The following is an 18,374-nucleotide window of genomic DNA, read 5'->3' as shown; positions in this document are numbered from 1 at the left end:
TTATTGCAGCATTATTTACCATAGCTAAGATATGGAACCAACCCAGATGCCCCTCAGTAGATGAATGGATCAAGAAAATGTGATATATATACACATTGGAATTCTATGCCTCCATCAGAAAGAATGACATTGCCCCATTTGTTAGGAAATGTAAAGACTTGGAAAAAATTATATTAAGTGAAGTAAACCAGCCTCAAAGAAACATAGGTGCAATGGTTTCCCTTATTTGCAATAACTAGTATATGTTTGAGACAAGCGGAAAAGGTCAGATAAGTTGATGTTAGGTGAAATGAACCCCAAGATAAGTATTCAAATGTTGTTTTCTTTCATGGGACTGTTTCTAACAAATTTGTAAGATGATTTCTTTGTTGCTTTGTATGTCCCTCTCCCACTGTATAACCCCTGATTTCACTGTATTTGATGTTGGTATAATTTGTGGAGGGGAAGGGCAAAACAAATCGTTTAAATAGGGATATAGGTGGACCCATTGCAACAATGAGATGTACAAGTCGTTATGTCAAAAAACACAAGTCGTTATGTCGAAAAACAAACTTTACAACTTTGGTGGGGGGAGGAGAGGGGAAGGGATGGGAGGGGGAAACAAAGGAGGAGGCAACAATGTAGTCAATATCTTGCCTATGTAACTATAACTCCTCTGTATGGTATTTTCACAATTAAAAAAAAAAGAATCCCTGAGATTTTCATGGTCCAGGCGAGCCTATCCAGAAGTGTCAAGAGCATTTCACAATTATCCATACAAACTCTGACTTCTGTAGGCACATCAACACCTACCCAGCAGTTGGCTCATGTTGTTGATCCTTTGCAGGTGTATGTAATAGCGCAGCAGAAGGACCCAAGTAATATCCACTTTTGTTTGAATCTTTTTTCTACCATCTGTACTTTCAGGAATGTCTTCATTTTCAAACAGAAGTGAAGCCTCAAAGTCAGCTTGGTAGTCATCTGAAAATTTTTAAAAATGAAAAATGAGATTATGCTTGCCTTGAAAACCAAACATGTACAACTCATAAAGACTGACACATAAGCATACGGTGAATTTTCAAAATTATCACAAGACACCAAACATAATATCAAAAAGAAAAATACTAGGCATATAAACAATATCTAAAACACGTATTTTTCTCTAAATTTTACCAGCCAATAGGAAAAATTCAAAGAATTAACGTTCAATGAGCAATTCCCAGGAATGAATATAGTTTTGACAGGTGAATTAGAAAAGTGAGTCCATTCAAGGATACACGTTAGAATCACTGAAAATCAAGGCTATGGGGGGGGGTGGAGAGAGGAATGTACAAATTAAATACAGAAAGATATTAATGTCTGAAGATAGTATCAGTCACAACACCATAAAATTGGAATATTTATATAATACATGTGAGATCAGCTGGTTAGGAAAACAATTTGGTCAGATCTATTAAAACTGAAAATTCTAATGCTCATGTATACACAGAGTATTGCTTATGGTCCTGGTAGTTTTATAACATGAAGAGAAGGAAACTTGGAAAAAAACAAACAGAAGTCTATGAATTTGATGTAATTTAGAAGGATTGAATTAGATCTAAAAGAAAAAAGAAAAGTAGTGTGGACAGGTACTGGTGCTCATACCTGTAATCCTAACTATGCAGGAGGCTGAGGTCCTGACACTTTTGGTTAGAGGCCAATCTGGGCAGAAGTCTGATAGATTCTACCTCCAAAATAACCAGTAAAAAGCTGGAATCATGGTTGAAAGGGTAGAGAGAAAGCCAGGCAAAACAAACCAAAAAAACATAAGGCTCTGAGTTCAAACTCTGGTACTAACAATTTGTAAAATATAGAATCTGAGTTTGTATCTAAAATGTGCTTCTCACTACAGTGAAAACTCAAATTTCTTTGCCTTAGGCTCTTTAGACCTTTGATTTTCTGCTTCATGATTCTGTTATTCAAAAGGGCACAATAAGAGTGATTATAGAGTGAAACTGACAACATTTAATGAGTTACCAAGCAGGAAACACGTGGAAGATGGAACACAGTGCCATTCATATAAAGCTGAGGGTACTTAGTACGGTTCTTTGTGCTATTCATGTAGACACAGAAAAGTACATATAGATAGTATTAGATAAGAACAGAATTTTCTCTGAGAGGAATGAAAGAAGAGATAAGCTGGCTTATGTCTATGTGTAATGGTCCATGCATGTTTCCTGGACGAATATGTTGACTCCCTAATGCACTTGTGAACCACTTTCTAATCCTGTTTTCTTCTCTCTGTCTCAACACATCTGTTGTACCTAACTGCTCTCCAGAATTCTGAATTAATATTCTGAAAGCTGTCCTTTACCCTTTAATATATACATTATACACCATAAATAAATAATATATCATTAATTTTATCTTTTGGAAACCTATTAGAGAAAAAATTACATGTATTTTCTCTTTCTTTTCTTTCTTTTGACTAAACATTATTTTTAAATGTATCCAGGACGGTGCATGCAGCTATAATTCACTGATTTTTCTCCATTGCTATATAGTATTTCATTAAAGGAATATTAATTGGTCAACTTATGGGCTCTTTCTAATTTTGTTTTGTTTTTATTTTTGTTGTTATGAACAGGCTTCTATCAACTTTTGAATATATATTACTGGTACAAAATGTTAAAATTACCCAGAAGTGGAATTACTAGTTTTTCCTCAGTCTTTTAACCAGTTCTTTCCTTCTGCCCTTCCATATAAATTTTAACATCAGTTTATCAAAATCCACAAAAAAAATTTGGTGAAATGGTTAATGAAACTACATTAAATTTTAGGTCATCTTTAGAAGACTTGGCATATTCCCATTACAGACCTTTCTCAACTGAAAATAAACTGTTTTCTTATATGTTTCAATCAAATTCTTAGCAATTTTTGTATTTATAACTTTTATCAGTCCCTAAATATTCTATCTTTTTGAAATGCATAGAACTAAAATCTTCCAACAAGAAATCTTGCTAAATGCTCTTATTTTCTATAGTTTAATTATCTGGTGACAAATCCTATGGCTAATGACAACAACTCAGGGCTTCTTCCTGTCACTTCAATTTTCCACTCACGTATGGTGTTGTATCACTTGAGCTTTACCTCAACCTTTTAATCTTGATCCTCAGATCTCAGCCTTCTAAAAAGCTAGGATTACAGATAGGCATGAACTATCAACACCTGTCTAGCTTTTTTTCTTTCCTACTACTGTGCTCTTGCTTGGCTTGCTTGCTCACAGCTGGACCTCTACCACCTGAGCCCTGCCACCAGCCCAGACTTTTCTGCCTGGGTAGCTCTGAACCATAGTCCTCCAGGTGGCAGCTTCCTAAGTTTAATTCCTAAGATTATAGACATGAGCCATCAGTACCCTGCAACAAGCTTTTTTAATCAAATGGCTTATCCTGAGAACTGAGCTCCTAATTCCCATTATAGAGTGTTGCAAAATCCAATGAGTCTTGGGGAAAAAAAATCATCACATTAAGTGAAATAAGCCAGACTCAAAGAAACATAGACTCCATGGTTCCCCTCATTTGTAATAATTAATATATGTATAAGATAGTCCTATCAGAGGATCACAATAGCTCAATAACTATATATCTATGCCCATATAAGATGGTAGTAAATGAAATGAACTCCAAGATATGGAAACAAGAGGTTTTTGTTGTTGTTGTTGTTGTTATTTTTAATGTACTGTGTGAATTATTTTTTTTCTTTCATTTTTTTCCCTTTGTTTTATCCTCTGTTGTCACTGTATTTGATTTTGGTACCCGTGTCTTGTATATATGTTTATCTGAATTGGGGAAGGGAAGAGAAGGGGAACAACAAAATGGTGAGACAAAGGACAAAGGACAAACGAATGCAAGACAACATGTTGGAAATGAACTTTACAACTTGATGGAGGTGGGGGAAGGAAAGTGGGAGAAAAATGAGGGAGGGGATAACAATGTTTAACAAGAAATGTACTCCATTACCTTATGTATGTAACTGTAACCCCTCTGTACATCACCTTGACAATAGGATTATTTTTTTAAAAAAGCCACGTGAGTCCACTCAAACTACAAGAATAATGTACTTCAACAGAGCCCCCAAAACTAGAATGACATGGTTTCAGAGTCTCACCAGAATTAACCTTTAAAGAACTATCACTTAACCAGGTCTGGTTTGGTTTGAAAGACTATCCATAATGATCCATAATGATCTGAACAGGCTCTTCAAATGCTTATCATTTTCTAACTACAATCTGTGTGAGGCTGGGTTTTCTTTATATCAACCAAAAAAATTGTTAGAACAGAGTGACTTTAATAGAAAATAGTATGAAAGTTCAACTATATTTTTTGGTTTTACTATTGTATTGGGCTTTGAACTTAGGGCCCTCTAGCTTGCTTGGCTGGTTTTGTTACCACTTGAACCAATGCTTCCAGACCTCACTATCTTTATTTAAATAGTAATTAAAATTTTTTCTTACATGTTATTTTTTAACTTGTTATGGATTTGTTATTGCTTTTGCTAAAGTAATAAATTTTAGTTTTCAGTTTTAATTTCTAATGACTTTATTTTTTTCTATAGTAGACCTAATATTTTTACCTTTAGTGGGGTAAATTATATTTTTTCAGACAGTTATAAATTTTTATAGAGGTTTTCAAATGTATTGGTTTGGAACAAAAATAAATCTAATAATTTATCAGTGTCAGTGATTATTTTTCTCTTGACATTTATCATTTGTGAGGGTTTTTTTAAACTACAATTATTTTTCTTGAAAAGTAAAGTTGACTAGTAATTAATACATTTTTCCCTAAAATTATAACTATTGTTTTTGCTTCCTAAGACTTCCTATTTTGCAGGCAAAATCATGATTGTACAGCTTTGTTTATAGAACAAACAAACAAAATAGCAATTCTCGGTGGATTAATCATTTCTGCATACCTACTCTAATATTTGTTCTTTAGCTTTCCCCATGGCTTTGACATTTTTCTGTTTGGGTAAATTGTGTAGATTCTTACCTATATACAAAGAACCCTGGCAGTACATCATATCTCTCATGAGGATCAAAAGAAACTGAGTGTACAAGGGAAAAGACAGTACTCTAAAGATGTTCATGTCTTAATCCTAGAGCCTCTGCAAATGGTAGGAAAAAAAAAGATCAAGTGAAGGTTGCTAGCAACTATTTTGAGATGGAGAGATTATCCTGGGTTATAATACTGTCCTTATATGTGGAAGTCACAGGCAGAAGTGTATGATGGCACAGTCAGAGATGTGAGGGAACCACACTGATGACTTGGAGTGTGAATGGCCTAACAGCCAATGGACTTTGGTGTCCTTTAAAAGCTGTAAAAAGGCAAGGAAACAGATTCTCCCCTGGAGCCTCTAAATACTGGACAAGACTATTACAAATCCTAGTTTTAAGCAGTTAGCTACATTTTGGCTTTCCCTGCTTGCAGGGCCTATTTACCTGTACTCTCCCCCAAAACACATTGAGTCTCAGCTCAACCTGTTAAGTGCTAATTCTAATCTTTCTGCCACACATATACAGACAGACAGACAGACAGACACACACACACACACACACACACACACACACACACACACACATTTATGTGTTGACAAAGCCCCCATTTTGCTTTGGTAACTTGCAGTTTCTCTTTCTTGGTTCAAGATCAGCTACAAATAGAACCAACTGTTATTCTATTTAGCATTGGAAAGGTCAGGGGCACCTTTCATATCAGCTCTGTCCAACAGGTTGACTAGAAGCATCAATTCTGCATTTTGAGTTCTTGATAATATATTCTTAGCAATACAACTTAGTGATTAATAGCATAGCCTTTACAATAGGATAGATGAGAGTCTGAATTAGCAATGGAATATTACTCAAGTTACCAAACCTCTCTGAGCAGCTAGACTCATTTATAAATATGCATGACACTCTCCTGGGACTTTCCAGAGCATGAGTGAAACCAAGTGAGAAAGCTTCTAGCACAGAGCAGGAGTAGTCTGTGCATTAACTAGCACATCTTGCATCCTGACTTTTCTGCTGTTGTCAATCTTTTATGTCTTGCATCTGCCTAAGGGTACCAAACAATCCTATTAAGTCTCCTTTATTCCTTGAAAGGCTCATCTTCCTCTCAATCTCAGGATACCATTCCACTGTATTCATATGGGATCCACTGTGCTCATATGGGAATGTTTTCTCACATATAGCATCTGTTGTTTCTATTGTCCACTGCTCACTGTCTAGAATGAAGGTCTCTTCATTTATCCTGATAACCAAGTGTGCTCTGCTCCTGGCCATGGTACTGTCCATTCTTAGAACTCAGTGATCATGTAGAGGCCGCTGAGTAGAATTTCTGGACTAATGCAGATTTTGAGTAGAAGTTTGGACTACTTCATTGAGATTGGTTCTCATAATATCTCCAAGTTCTTATGTGTAATACTCTGAACTGATATAGTGCACACAGACTAATATACACATGCTACTACCACTACACCTCCTCCACCACCACTGCTAGCACAGGTCATCCCTCTCACATATAGGTGGCATAATTATTTGGCATCTGATAATATGTTACACTAGTGTCCACTATTATGGGGGAATTGTGTCTTAGAGCAATTGGAGAATAGAAGCTAGTAGAGAAATGTCACCATTGCCTTTAGTTGGGATTAAGGCCATGTCTCTGAACCAGGAACAAGGTGGGACAAATCATAGTTTACAAGAATTAAACATATATTAAGAGTCAGTTATAACTCTCATTCTCCATAGATGTTTATATTCAGCAACATTAGTTTTTAATATGACATATTTTTATATCATACCATACATTATGTACATTTAGAGGCCACTAATCTTAAATATCACTTTTAATTCAATGTTTCTTGAAGATTAAATGATTTCTATCCCAGCTGAATGTTTTAAGGCCATAAGAAATTCAAGGCAAAAGGATTGTGCATATTTAAACATATTTAAGCTGCAGAGCAGGTATCTAATAATTGTATATTTTACCTAAATATTGTCCCACATTACCACTACCATCAAGCCTGTTCTTACAAGACAATGTATAGATTTCTCATACACTAGATAGGTTCATCACTGGACTCTCTTATTCCATAGATGTCAAATAATTACTTTCATGTTCTGGGAAAATAATCTATAGTCCTCCTCCACATAGGACTATTCTGTCATGTTGGAACCATTTCTTTATCCTATCTGTTATCCTGTGTCTCTGTCAGTTTACATTTTCTCACAAACTCTTAGGCCATCTTTTATGAGTACAGCTTATTTCAGAAGGCATATATTTAGCTTAAGTTCTATCTTTATTAATTTAGTCTTCTTACAAGATAAATTTAGGTAATTCAGTACATATGTCCATTCTGATTTTCCATGATCAGAAGCTCATGGAAGGATCTGCTTTCCTGATGTATGTGTTCATGTGACAAAGGGCGGAGAAGGAAGGAAGGAAGGAAGGAAGGAAGGGGCATGCAGAGCTTTACTCATGAGAACAATGAATATTGTTTACCACCACATGTACAGATCAATGCTAATATTGTTTAGCTAGATTAGTAAGGAAGTTTTCTCCTGAATGCTAATTTATGCTAATGCAAAGAAAATCAAACAAGTTTTATTTGTTGTTGTTAAGAGATTTTTCCCTTCAGCAATTCATTATAATGTGAACTTCATTGCCATCTGTGTATCTGTGGCAATCAGGTGGGAATTCAGAACCTTCTCCAAACCAAATACAGTGAGGGGAGTCATCGACATGCATTAATTATCCACTTGCCAGGAAAAGACTAGTGGGGAAAATTATTCTTTAGGCAAGGCAAAATACAAAATAGGTTGGACTTTAAAATTTAGTAATTTCATAGTTAAATAGTAAAGAAGTGCTAATGCTAGCAAATGGAGACTGACAAACTGGAATATGCTAGGAAGCTACTGATATAGGACAAAAACACATATTTGCAGTTTTAGAAAAGTTGAAGATGCCTTAACTGGATCAACTAGTATCACTGGTTATAGGTGATATAATTCTCCACTCTGTGTCCACGGCTGACATCATTAACTGATCATGGCATAACTATTCTCCTGTCTGCCCTTTTATAGGTTCAGAATTCTCAGGTAGCTATTCATCATTGATTGAGCTTGTCATTCATGATAGTTTGGACTGTCAATCGGAAATCATGTACATTCCTTTTCCATCCTCTACAAGCAGAATGGTTTTCCCTGTCTCACTCATATTGACCAGAGGAATGGGATGGGAAGAGGGACTTCAATATGCCTGTGTGATTTGTTCTATGGCTCTTTTACTCTAATAGCCTCTGTGACAAGAGCATAGTTTCAGCAGAAAAAGCTTCCTCAGTCTAGGTCTCATAGCAAATGTACATGAAGCACACCAAGTCCAAGTCATAGCTTGAAGCAGCACTCAGAAGATGAGATCAAGAATGAACCGTTGCTGTTGTAAGCTTTTGAATTGTGAAGGGTCCACCTTAGATGAAATTTATTTATTATTCCTGCCCTAAAAACTGGTTTTTACATGAAGTAATCATTAGGTTAAATGACTAAGCTATATGACTAGGCATATTTTCCAGGACTAAAATGGAGCTATTATTAATCCTAAAGAATATGTTTGAAATTTCTAAGGTTTTTTCTACTAAATTTGTCTATAGAAATTATATAGTTTGACAGAACAAAGAATAGAATTGAGATCCTTTGATGATTACATACTGTACTCCTCCTTCAGTAACAAAATTATGATATGTAATTATAAGAGATGTATTTGAACCACAGAGAATAGAGTTGCCAGGCAGTGTCAAGCAGAAGAGATAGCTAGCATTTCAGACATTTCAGTGAAGTTTTCGTGAAAAACATTCCTTCAGTTATCGTTAGATAGGATTCCAGAGGCTTGGTAGACCACAGTCATCCCATAAGGTTAAAGGGAGATTTTCTCATCTCCTTTGGCTCACTGTTCATCTCAGACCACCAAACTCACACATCAATACAATCTCACTCTGGAAGTCATACCCTAGCACTTTGCTTCTTAGCACATATCCAAGTTCTTAACACTTAAGAGTACTAATATTTTTTTGCCTCAATGAGAGGCAAAATGTGAATCAATGTTAAATATTTGTGTTACTATTTGTCTGACTCTGAGACATATATTACAGTTTACTAACAAGTAATAGGTAAGAAACAGTATAAATCATAGTGCAATCAAATTTCCATGCTGCTAACCTCTCCTTTATTATAATTAATACTGAATGCCTGCTAAGTGACTGGCAGATAGAAATTGAATAGGTGAAGTCCCTGCCCTCAGGAAGCTGATGGTCCTTCAATGAAAACATTCAAACATCTACGCAAAGGTAATATCATGCAAAGAACAAGGAGGTACATTCTCCTTGTGAGTCCTTGAGAAGGAGTACACATTTTAGAGAGAAAGTCCTCCAAGCAACCATCCCCTAAAAATCCTTGAACTGTGTGAACTGTAAGATAAATGCACTTAGAGGCACACCATTCTCCACAGAGCCCTGCATCCAAAACTCAACAGCCACTGAATGACACATGCACATGTACAGTATACTAAGATGCCTCTAAAATTTGGAAGCTGGCCCTAGAACTTCTATTGTTCCCTAGAGGCTTCCTAAACTACTATCCTCTTTAAGCAGAGAGCCAACACTTCACAACATGATTATATATTACATATCAGGCTTCTTTAAAATAGGTACACAATTAAACATACCAAGCAAATAATCGGTATATGAAGACACAAGATCCACAGTAGCAAATTCTGGAATGTTTGGTAATATCACTTGATAAATTTCATCTGATTTAGAATTCTTCTTTCCAATAAGTAGGTTAATTTCCAGCACTGATTCACTGACCTAGAATGATTGTGTCAATTAGAATTTCTGATTCATATAGGATCTTTTAAGTAAATGCTAGGATTTGCATTTGTCCCCAAAGTTCATGTGTTGGAAATTTAATCCCCAGTGTGTCAAGGCTGGGAGACAGATTGCTAAAGAGGTCATCAGGCCATAAAATCTCTGCTTTCATGAATGGACAAGGCAGGAAGCATGGTAGAGGACATAGCAGCCCTGTTTGTCTTCCCTGGCTTGCTCTTCCACTGTAAGAAGATCCTTACAAGATGCTGCTCCCCCAACCGTGGACTTCCCAGGTCTAGAACTATGAGTCAGTACATTTCAGTTCATTATAAATTAACCACACTATGCTGTTCTTTTAGAACAGCACAAAATAAACTGAGATGTATAGATAGATAGATAGATAGATAGATAGATAGATAGATAGATAGATAGATAGATAGATAGATAGATAGGAAAAAGTATATTTATAAAGTAATATTCAGGATGTAGTAGAAAAAAATCATGACAGAATGAAAGAATACTATGTGTTTGTGGTATGCAGAATATATCAAACATATAGTCAAACAAATCAGTTTGTTTTTGACAATTTAATTAATGGATCTATTACTTAAAATAAGCTATCTCACCTGGATGTGACAAATATTTGCCTAGCTATTAAATATACACATATGTATCTAGCAATATTTTCATTAAATAAAAATTGAAATAGAGTCAGTTCTGGTTAATGGAGATTTAAAAGATTATTTAGAGTATTTCCAATATTTCCAAACAGAAATAATTGGCAAAAATCCCAAAGAAGGTAAAATTCACTTCTCTCATTTAGGTTCATTGTGCTGCCTTAACAGCTCAGAGGTAGAAACTACAGACCTAACAGTAGAAAGAAACATTTAAAAAATCAGACCAACCTGTGCAGCAGCTCTGATGGCAATCCAGGCCAGGGATGTGCACATTTCAGATTTATTGGAGGGTTCTCTATTAGAGCTATGCCTTCTGGAAAGAGTCTAAAATATCTCAAAATGTTATTTGATAAAGAAAATTCATTGATAACTCTTCTCACCTTCTAAAGATACATTTTAGTGGAATACTATGTAGCCATTAACTTCAATACAAACAGATACTTAAAGTACATTAAAGAATAAAAAGTGTACCCTAGGAGGCTATATGCACAGTATAATAATCATACATATGCACAGGGATGGTAGGGGAAAAACAAGGGAGGAGGCAACAATCCCTGGTAAGAAATGTATTCATTACCTTGCTCATGTGATTGTAACCCCTCTGTACAGTATTTTCACAATAAAAAATTTAAAAAAATATGCACATACAGATTTCTTATACACGCAAGCAGATGAAGTTTTTCACAGTGATTATCCAAAGTGTTAAAAGTAATTAATTTTTAATAATTTTTCTCAATTTTCTATAATAAAAACTGCATGATTTTGTAATGAATTAATAAAAATGTCATTTTAAGTAAAGTGAAATGTAATTTTCAAAAAGGTCCCATAAATTGACTACACGATGGGTGAAGATGGCAAAAATAAGGAGGGAAAGCAGGAGAAAAATGAGGGAGGTGGTAACAAGTTCAACAAGAAATGTAGTAACTACCTTACATTCATAGCTGTACATCACCTAGACAATAAAATTAAATTTTAAAAAAGGAATATCACTCAAAAGTTTGATGTTGTTGTTTTGAGATAGGGTCTCAAGTCCAGGCTGGTCTCCTGCCTCAGCCACCTGAATTACTCAAAAGCTTTTAATAGGTATTTGATATTTTTTTCACACTAGGAAAATGTTAAAGTAGTAATATAGTTATAAATTTCCATACAGTAACAAAAAGAAACAATGAATGTGTACATTATTTTATGTATTCACACACACAGTTTCTAAACAAGAAATTCAATGTTACAGAAAGAAACTCTACCTATTAACACAATATCCATTTTACATTTTAAAAGATAACTAAATTAATTAATATAAATTATCATTTTATTTGTGCGTGTGTCTGTGTGTGCTAGTACTAGGCTTGAATTCAGGGCATCCTTATACTTTCTTAGCTTTTTATGCTCATCCTTGTGCTCTGCCACTTGAACCATACCTGCACTTTTGGCTTTTTGCTGGTAAACTGGCTATAAAATCTCAGGTAATTCTCTGCTCAGACTAGCTGTGAACTGAGATCCTTAATTCTCAAGCCTCCTGAACAGCTAAGATTATAGGTATAAAAGCCACCAATGCCCAACCTAGAAGTCATTTCTAAAGATTCAAAAAGTCTGAATAGAGATAACAATTAAATGAGACCCATTGGTTCTAAATTTTTGAAGCTCATATTTTGACCAGTTCTTTCATCTTCCAGAAAAATAAAAAATAAATCAAACCTTAACAAAAAAGTATGTCACTAGTTTTATTTTTGTCTGGAAGACTACCAGGGAGTCTTTTTGCCATGAAGGAGGTGTGAAGGCAGCATATACAATGCACTCATGTGGTACATCTAATCAAGTGTGAGGCTAGGAGGGAAAACATTTCTGAATAGAGCTGCCTGGGGAAACCTAGGCAATACAGCCCTGTTCCAAGATAGGAAAACCCAAAACATTAGCTGTGGGAGTACTACTTATGCCCTGGGGTAGTAATTGCCAGTTTGCTGGCTATATAAGTTTCAGTAATTTACCTACGGTAATTCAGGAAACAGGATTAACAGGCATGAAATACAGAATTCAGAATAACTTTAAATAATTGGAATATAAGGACAGTTAGTGGCCCAGATGTTCAAGTTTTTAAAGGAAGTTCTTTTTAATTAAGAGAAAAACTTTATTGAAGAGGTTGGGCTGTTGGGCTTGAGCTGAGAGTGGAAAAATCTGGACTAGTGAAAGAACACAATGGGCCTTTTTGTAGACAGTGGAGGTGTCAGCATTGCATAGTCCATGCAAATAGGAAAAACAAAATTCAATGATTTTTTTTTTTTTTGTCGGTCGTGGGGCTTGAACTCTGCTGTCCCTCAGCTCTTCAGCTCAAGGTGAGCGCTCTACCACTTGAGCTACAGTGTCACTTCTGGTTTTCTGGTGGTTTATTGGAGATAGGAGTCTCACAGTCTCTCCTATCTGGGCTGGCTTTGAACCGCAATCCTCAGATCTCAGCCTCCTGAGTAGCTAGGATTACAGGCGTGAGCCACCAGCGCCCGGCCAAAATTCAATGATTTTTAAAAGGTAAATAATCCATTGTTTAAAAAGTCAAAGTATCTGAAATGACACTCCCCCAAAGAAGAAATACATATAGCCAGTACATACATACAAATATCTCAACATCACTAGATAACAAGATACTGGCCTTGCATATTAATAACTCTTCCTCCTGTGTCCACCAAACTAGCCCAGAATATCATCATGTCAGCTGCCACATTAATTTACAATGCCACCAACCCAACTTATTTCCTAAGTCTAAATCTCACTACCAAAGTCCCTGTACCTTCTATCTTCCTCCCTCCCAACTTTTCTTCTTGGAAGGCAAGGCAAGCTCGGGGAAAGCATGAATTGTTCTTGTCTATGACTCCTCAGTCAGGATCATAGCAGGAGCTCAACAAATAGATACATGGCGGATGAATGATTCTTTCAAGAAGTAAGTCCGTATTGAAAATTGTACTAGTCCATGTGTTTAATCAATATATCAGATTCCAGGTTCTTGATCATTCCTCATTGCCTTAGAGTATTTACACAAACCTATATTTCAGGTTTTTTTTAAAAATACCCAAGTATTTTTACCCAAGTAAAATCACTACCAGAACTATAAAAAGGTCTACAAAGATGCATATAGAATAATTAATTTCTCAGTCACATAGGAAAATACTTCATTAGTTCAACATCACAATAGTATTAAAGTAACAAGATCAAAAGCAATGAAGGTATAATTTCTAATAAATTCAGCTATTACCTTAAGCGATGATGATGTGGCTGAGTTCTTTTTCGTTGGCTTCTTCTGATGAAAATAGTACAGGGCCATTTCTAGGTAGGAATTTCTTATCAACCTACAATGGCATGGGATTGTACTTACTGAACAGACTCAGCACCCAGGAATTCTTTGCCTCATTTGCAACAATGTCTGAGCTAATAAAGGGTAAGTATAGGCAAAACTAGCATTAATTCCCAACCTATGTTGTAGGTTGTAATTAATTCCCATCCTAGCTTTTGGCTACATACTAGAGAATCTTCTTCCCTAAAACTGGAAGATTTTGAAGATGGCTGAGTATTCTACTATGTCTTGTGCTGGCAACACTATGCTAGACTGCTTTGAAGCCCAGCATGAAGACCTTTCTGAATTATTCCAACAAACAGGTACTAAAGAACAGGTTAAGACTAAAGCAACTATTCTTGGAAATTAGGCAGGCTTTCTCTCTCTCTCTCTCTCTCTCTCTCTCTCTCTCTCTCTCTCTCTGTCCTTTCTCTCCATCCCTTCCTCTATTAATTAAAAAGAGACAGAGTATGTAGTGATCAATGATAAGGCATAGATTAGACCTATGTTTCAAAACTGCCAACTGGGGCCACTTGGATCAGTGATATTCCAATAATAGTGGCTTATACTCAATATCGGGGTGATTTTTATGTAGAATTAGGCTTTCTAGTCCTTGTATTGGTTTCCAGGGTGCTGTGACACAAATGCTTTCCACAGACAATTCCACATCCAAGAGGGGAACTTTGGGTTCTAAATCAGTAATCCAGGCAAGGAGGCCCTGAAAACCCCTAGATTGACAGACCTTTTACAGGCCAGAAATGATTCATAGTCCAGTATGTCACTATGATAACAGGTATCATCCACCATTATTGTAAAGGCCTTGGGTCAAAGTCAAGAGCAAGAAGTTTGAAAAGCAAATCAGCAAACCTGATAGACAGATAGATCCCACTACAGGAGCTCTGCCCTGTGAGGCCACTCATCCATTCCCACTTCGAATATTCCATGTCTTATGAGAACACAGAGGCCACATCAACAACACTGCTACAACACCAAAAAGATATATTTTTTTACCCTGAATTTTGGTCATTTTTCAAGCTTAGTTGTATAGCTTCAAAAAAACTATCTAGTTGTATATTTGGAGATTTGTCTTCCATCAGTATTTGACGCTCTACTTTGCCTGAAAGAAGAAAAATGCATACAAAGATGATTTTTCCTTTTCTTATCACTTAGCACTTAAGAACAAATATCTCATGGTCAACATGGCCATAATAAAATTGTATAAATGTATTACATTAATAGGCATTATAAATAACCAACTATGGTTATGATATTTAATTTCAATGAATACATTTATTGATAAAAAATTAACCAAACATTAACCAAAACTTTTCTGCCATGAGTAATAACATAAAGAAAAAAAATAACTTCCATTAATTCAGTACCATTATTTATAGTCAAGTGGCTGATACAGACATTGTTTTAGTTAAACATGGAACTTTATACAAGTGTCAATTGTAATTATAAAAGAAACTATCAGTGCCTTTTCTTTCTAGATAGAAATTTAAAAGAAGCAGAGTTCTTTAATCTAAAATCTAGTTTAACAGTGGCACCAATGTGTCTTGTTTAAAAAAAAATGTGTCTTGTTACCAAGCCCTTTGTAAAGTTTGTATTTCGTTTATAGTTGAGAAGCTGATTGTTAACAGGAAAAGCCTTACAAGCTGTTTCATAGCTCTGCCCCCAGCCCCAAACATGTTACCTTTCTGAAAAAGGATTTCAGCTTCCACCTCACATTCTTCTATGGCGGATACTTTACAGAGCTTCAGTGCTATCTCAAAAAGATGAAGAGCAGGCAACCACTTTGAGAAGTCCTTCTTTCTGTTGGTATAATATACTTGCTTGGCCAGTGCATGTCCTAAAAGAAAAACAGTGGGATAGGGACAAAGCAATGAAATAGGACATGCTCATCGTAAACGTTCAAGTTCCCAGACATTGTTCATGCTCATGGTAACTATCAAGAACTTGGTGGTCTTCACTGCTTTTTATACCTAAGAATTATATTAATGATTTATCTTTGATAAATTACTGCCATGTTCTCTTGTTTTTTAAAAATAAGAATAGGGACCAGGAGTGTTAGCCCCTGCCTGAAATCCTAGCTTCAGAGAAGTACACGTACAAGTATCACTGTCTCAAACTTGTCCCAGGAAAAAAAGCACAAGATTCTTTCTGAGATCTAACTAAAATGAAAGGAGTGTGGTTAAGTGGTAGAGCACTTGTCTAGCAAATGCAAAATAAGTCCAAATTCAAGATAAAGTAAAATAAAATAAAGGCTAGCGACAGGAACAAGGGAAGACAATGGACTGAATATGATAAAGGTATATTACATACATGTAAAAGATCTTATAATGAGGCCCATTATTTTGTACAATTAATATATACTGATACAATAGGAAAAAGTTTAAGAAGGAAAAATATTCTCCAACATCTCTTCCAGTTTTAAACTCTTATGATAAACTACAAAACAACCTCCATGTTCTTAAGATGAGGTTATTAGTAGAGAAACAGCTGGAGGTTTTATGTTACTTGCAATAAAATTTGCATATATTAATAGGCAGTAATTTTCTTTCTATTAAATGCTATAGTGGTTGCTTGCTATGCTTTTTTAAAATTATCCATAATCTGCCTTTTAACCTAATACAGAAGCTCAAGACAAGGTAATTAATGGGAAAATAATCTTAAATAATGATGATTCTTATTTTTGTATTATAAAAATAAACTTAAAGTGCTATTTTCTATCAGAGGTTTTCACAAAGAAAAAATTTTAAGTTGTTCTATTTTTATGACTCTATACTACACAGAAAAACTGTCAAGAAAGCAAGTCACAGATGACATGTGCTTCATAATATTGAAGTGCTCCTTTTTCCAGTAAACATCAGCTCTATGAAGAAGTTGTGAAACTGACTTTGTTTTGACAGAAAGGCTGCTTTGGGTTTGTTTTAGTCTGTATTTAATATAATATCCCAGAAAGCAAGCTGTTCGGCTTCAAATGAGTCTAAAAAGTAGCAACAGTATTGTCATTGAGTAGTGACACATCTTCAAGATTAGCAAGTCAGAAAAGCAGGGAATACACTTGATGTTACACAATCTGTGCTTTAAGCTCATGTAGAAATCAAAAGTCCTGATGACAAAACAAATTGTAGACTTAAAAAATGCAAAAGAACAGCTTTCACAAGGTTGGTGACGATTATACAACAATGGCCAATTTTAATTATGAAAGCAAGGAGCAGAAAGAAGATAAGAGAAAGATTCTGGAAGAGATGGTAGTTTGAGTGCACTCTTTCTGTCTTCCCTTCCACAACCCAATCCCACCCCCACTCTCCTGAGAAACAGTATAAATATTTGGGTCAAAGATGAGAAAATCTCCTGGAGAGAGCTTGCAAAGATATCTATGAGCTCCAGAGAAGGGCAGTTCTGGCTGTCTGCCTCCTCGGGAGGCCTGACAATAGCATATGTCCTGAGCTAAAGGATGCTGACATTTATTGTTCCTCCTGGTGCCTGAAGAGGAAATTAGACTCTTGAAGGTTGGTACAGAGCCAGTCACTGAGTTGGAACTGTGACTGATCAGCATTGCCACTGCTGAAGTTAATCCAATAGCTGGACTTTAACCATAGTAAGCAAAGTAACACAGTCAAGTAAAGATCTGCAGCCAACAAGAGGAAGAACAAATACAACTTCCAGAGAGGCTGCTTCACATTGGTGAGATAAAATGATGGAATTTTGACTGACAAAGAAAGAAAAAGAAAAAAGCCTACGTAGAAATACAATTTTTTTTTTTTTTTTTGGTCATGGAGCCTGAACTCTGGGCCTGGGCGCTGTCCTTCAGCTATTCAGCTCAAGTCAAGCGCTCTACCACTTGAGCCACAGTGCTACTTCCGGTTTTCTGCTGTCCTTCAGCTATTCAGCTCAAGTTGAGCACTCTACCACTTGAACCACAGCGCCACTTCTGGTTTTCCTGGTGGTTTATTGGAGATAAGAGTCTCACAGATTTCCGGAAATTATGTAATCACTTAATCACAATCAAAAAAAAGAACCTCGGGGAAGGGAGGGAGGGAGGGGATGGTAGGGGGAAAACAATGGAGGGGGTAACAATGTTCAAGAGGAAATGTACTCATTACCTCACTCATGTAACTGTAACCTTCTGTATAGTATCTTTACAATAAAAAAAAAAAAGAGTCTCACAGAGTTTCTTGCCCAGGCTGGCCCTGAACCATCATCCTCAGATCTCAGCCTCCTGAATAGCTAGGATTACAGGTGTGAGGCACCAGCGCCTAGCTTATTTTTGTTTTTTAAGAGCCTGTTTGCTCCTTCCACCAGTAAGGACCAATAGAAGGCACCATGTATGAAGCAGTCATCTTTACCAGTCACTAAATCTTGGACCAAGGGCTTCCAGTCTCCAAAGAAAGGAGAACTATAGAAATGAAATACATTGGGCTGGGAAGGTGGCTCAGTGGTAGAGTGCTTGCCTTGCATGCCTGAGGCCCTGGGTTTGATTCCTCAGCACCACATAAGCA

At 36.0% G+C, this 18,374-nt stretch overlaps 1 protein-coding gene across 1 annotated transcript in view; it reads right to left on the bottom strand.

The window, feature by feature from the left end:
- The window catches only part of Cfap54 (cilia and flagella associated 54), a 269,955-nt gene that overhangs the window by 51,380 nt on the left and 200,201 nt on the right, over positions 1-18,374 (bottom strand). The window contains 6 exon segments of the mRNA XM_013018973.1: positions 793-960; positions 9,729-9,870; positions 10,776-10,871; positions 13,789-13,882; positions 14,878-14,983; positions 15,563-15,718. Of these exon segments, the coding sequence (XP_012874427.1) occupies positions 793-960; positions 9,729-9,870; positions 10,776-10,871; positions 13,789-13,882; positions 14,878-14,983; positions 15,563-15,718 (762 nt within the window).

This window comes from Dipodomys ordii, unplaced genomic scaffold, assembly GCF_000151885.1.
Source record: "Dipodomys ordii isolate 6190 unplaced genomic scaffold, Dord_2.0 Scaffold3, whole genome shotgun sequence".
Classification (NCBI taxonomy): Eukaryota; Metazoa; Chordata; class Mammalia; order Rodentia; family Heteromyidae; genus Dipodomys; species Dipodomys ordii.
This window is presented reverse-complemented; position numbering and strand designations above follow the sequence as displayed.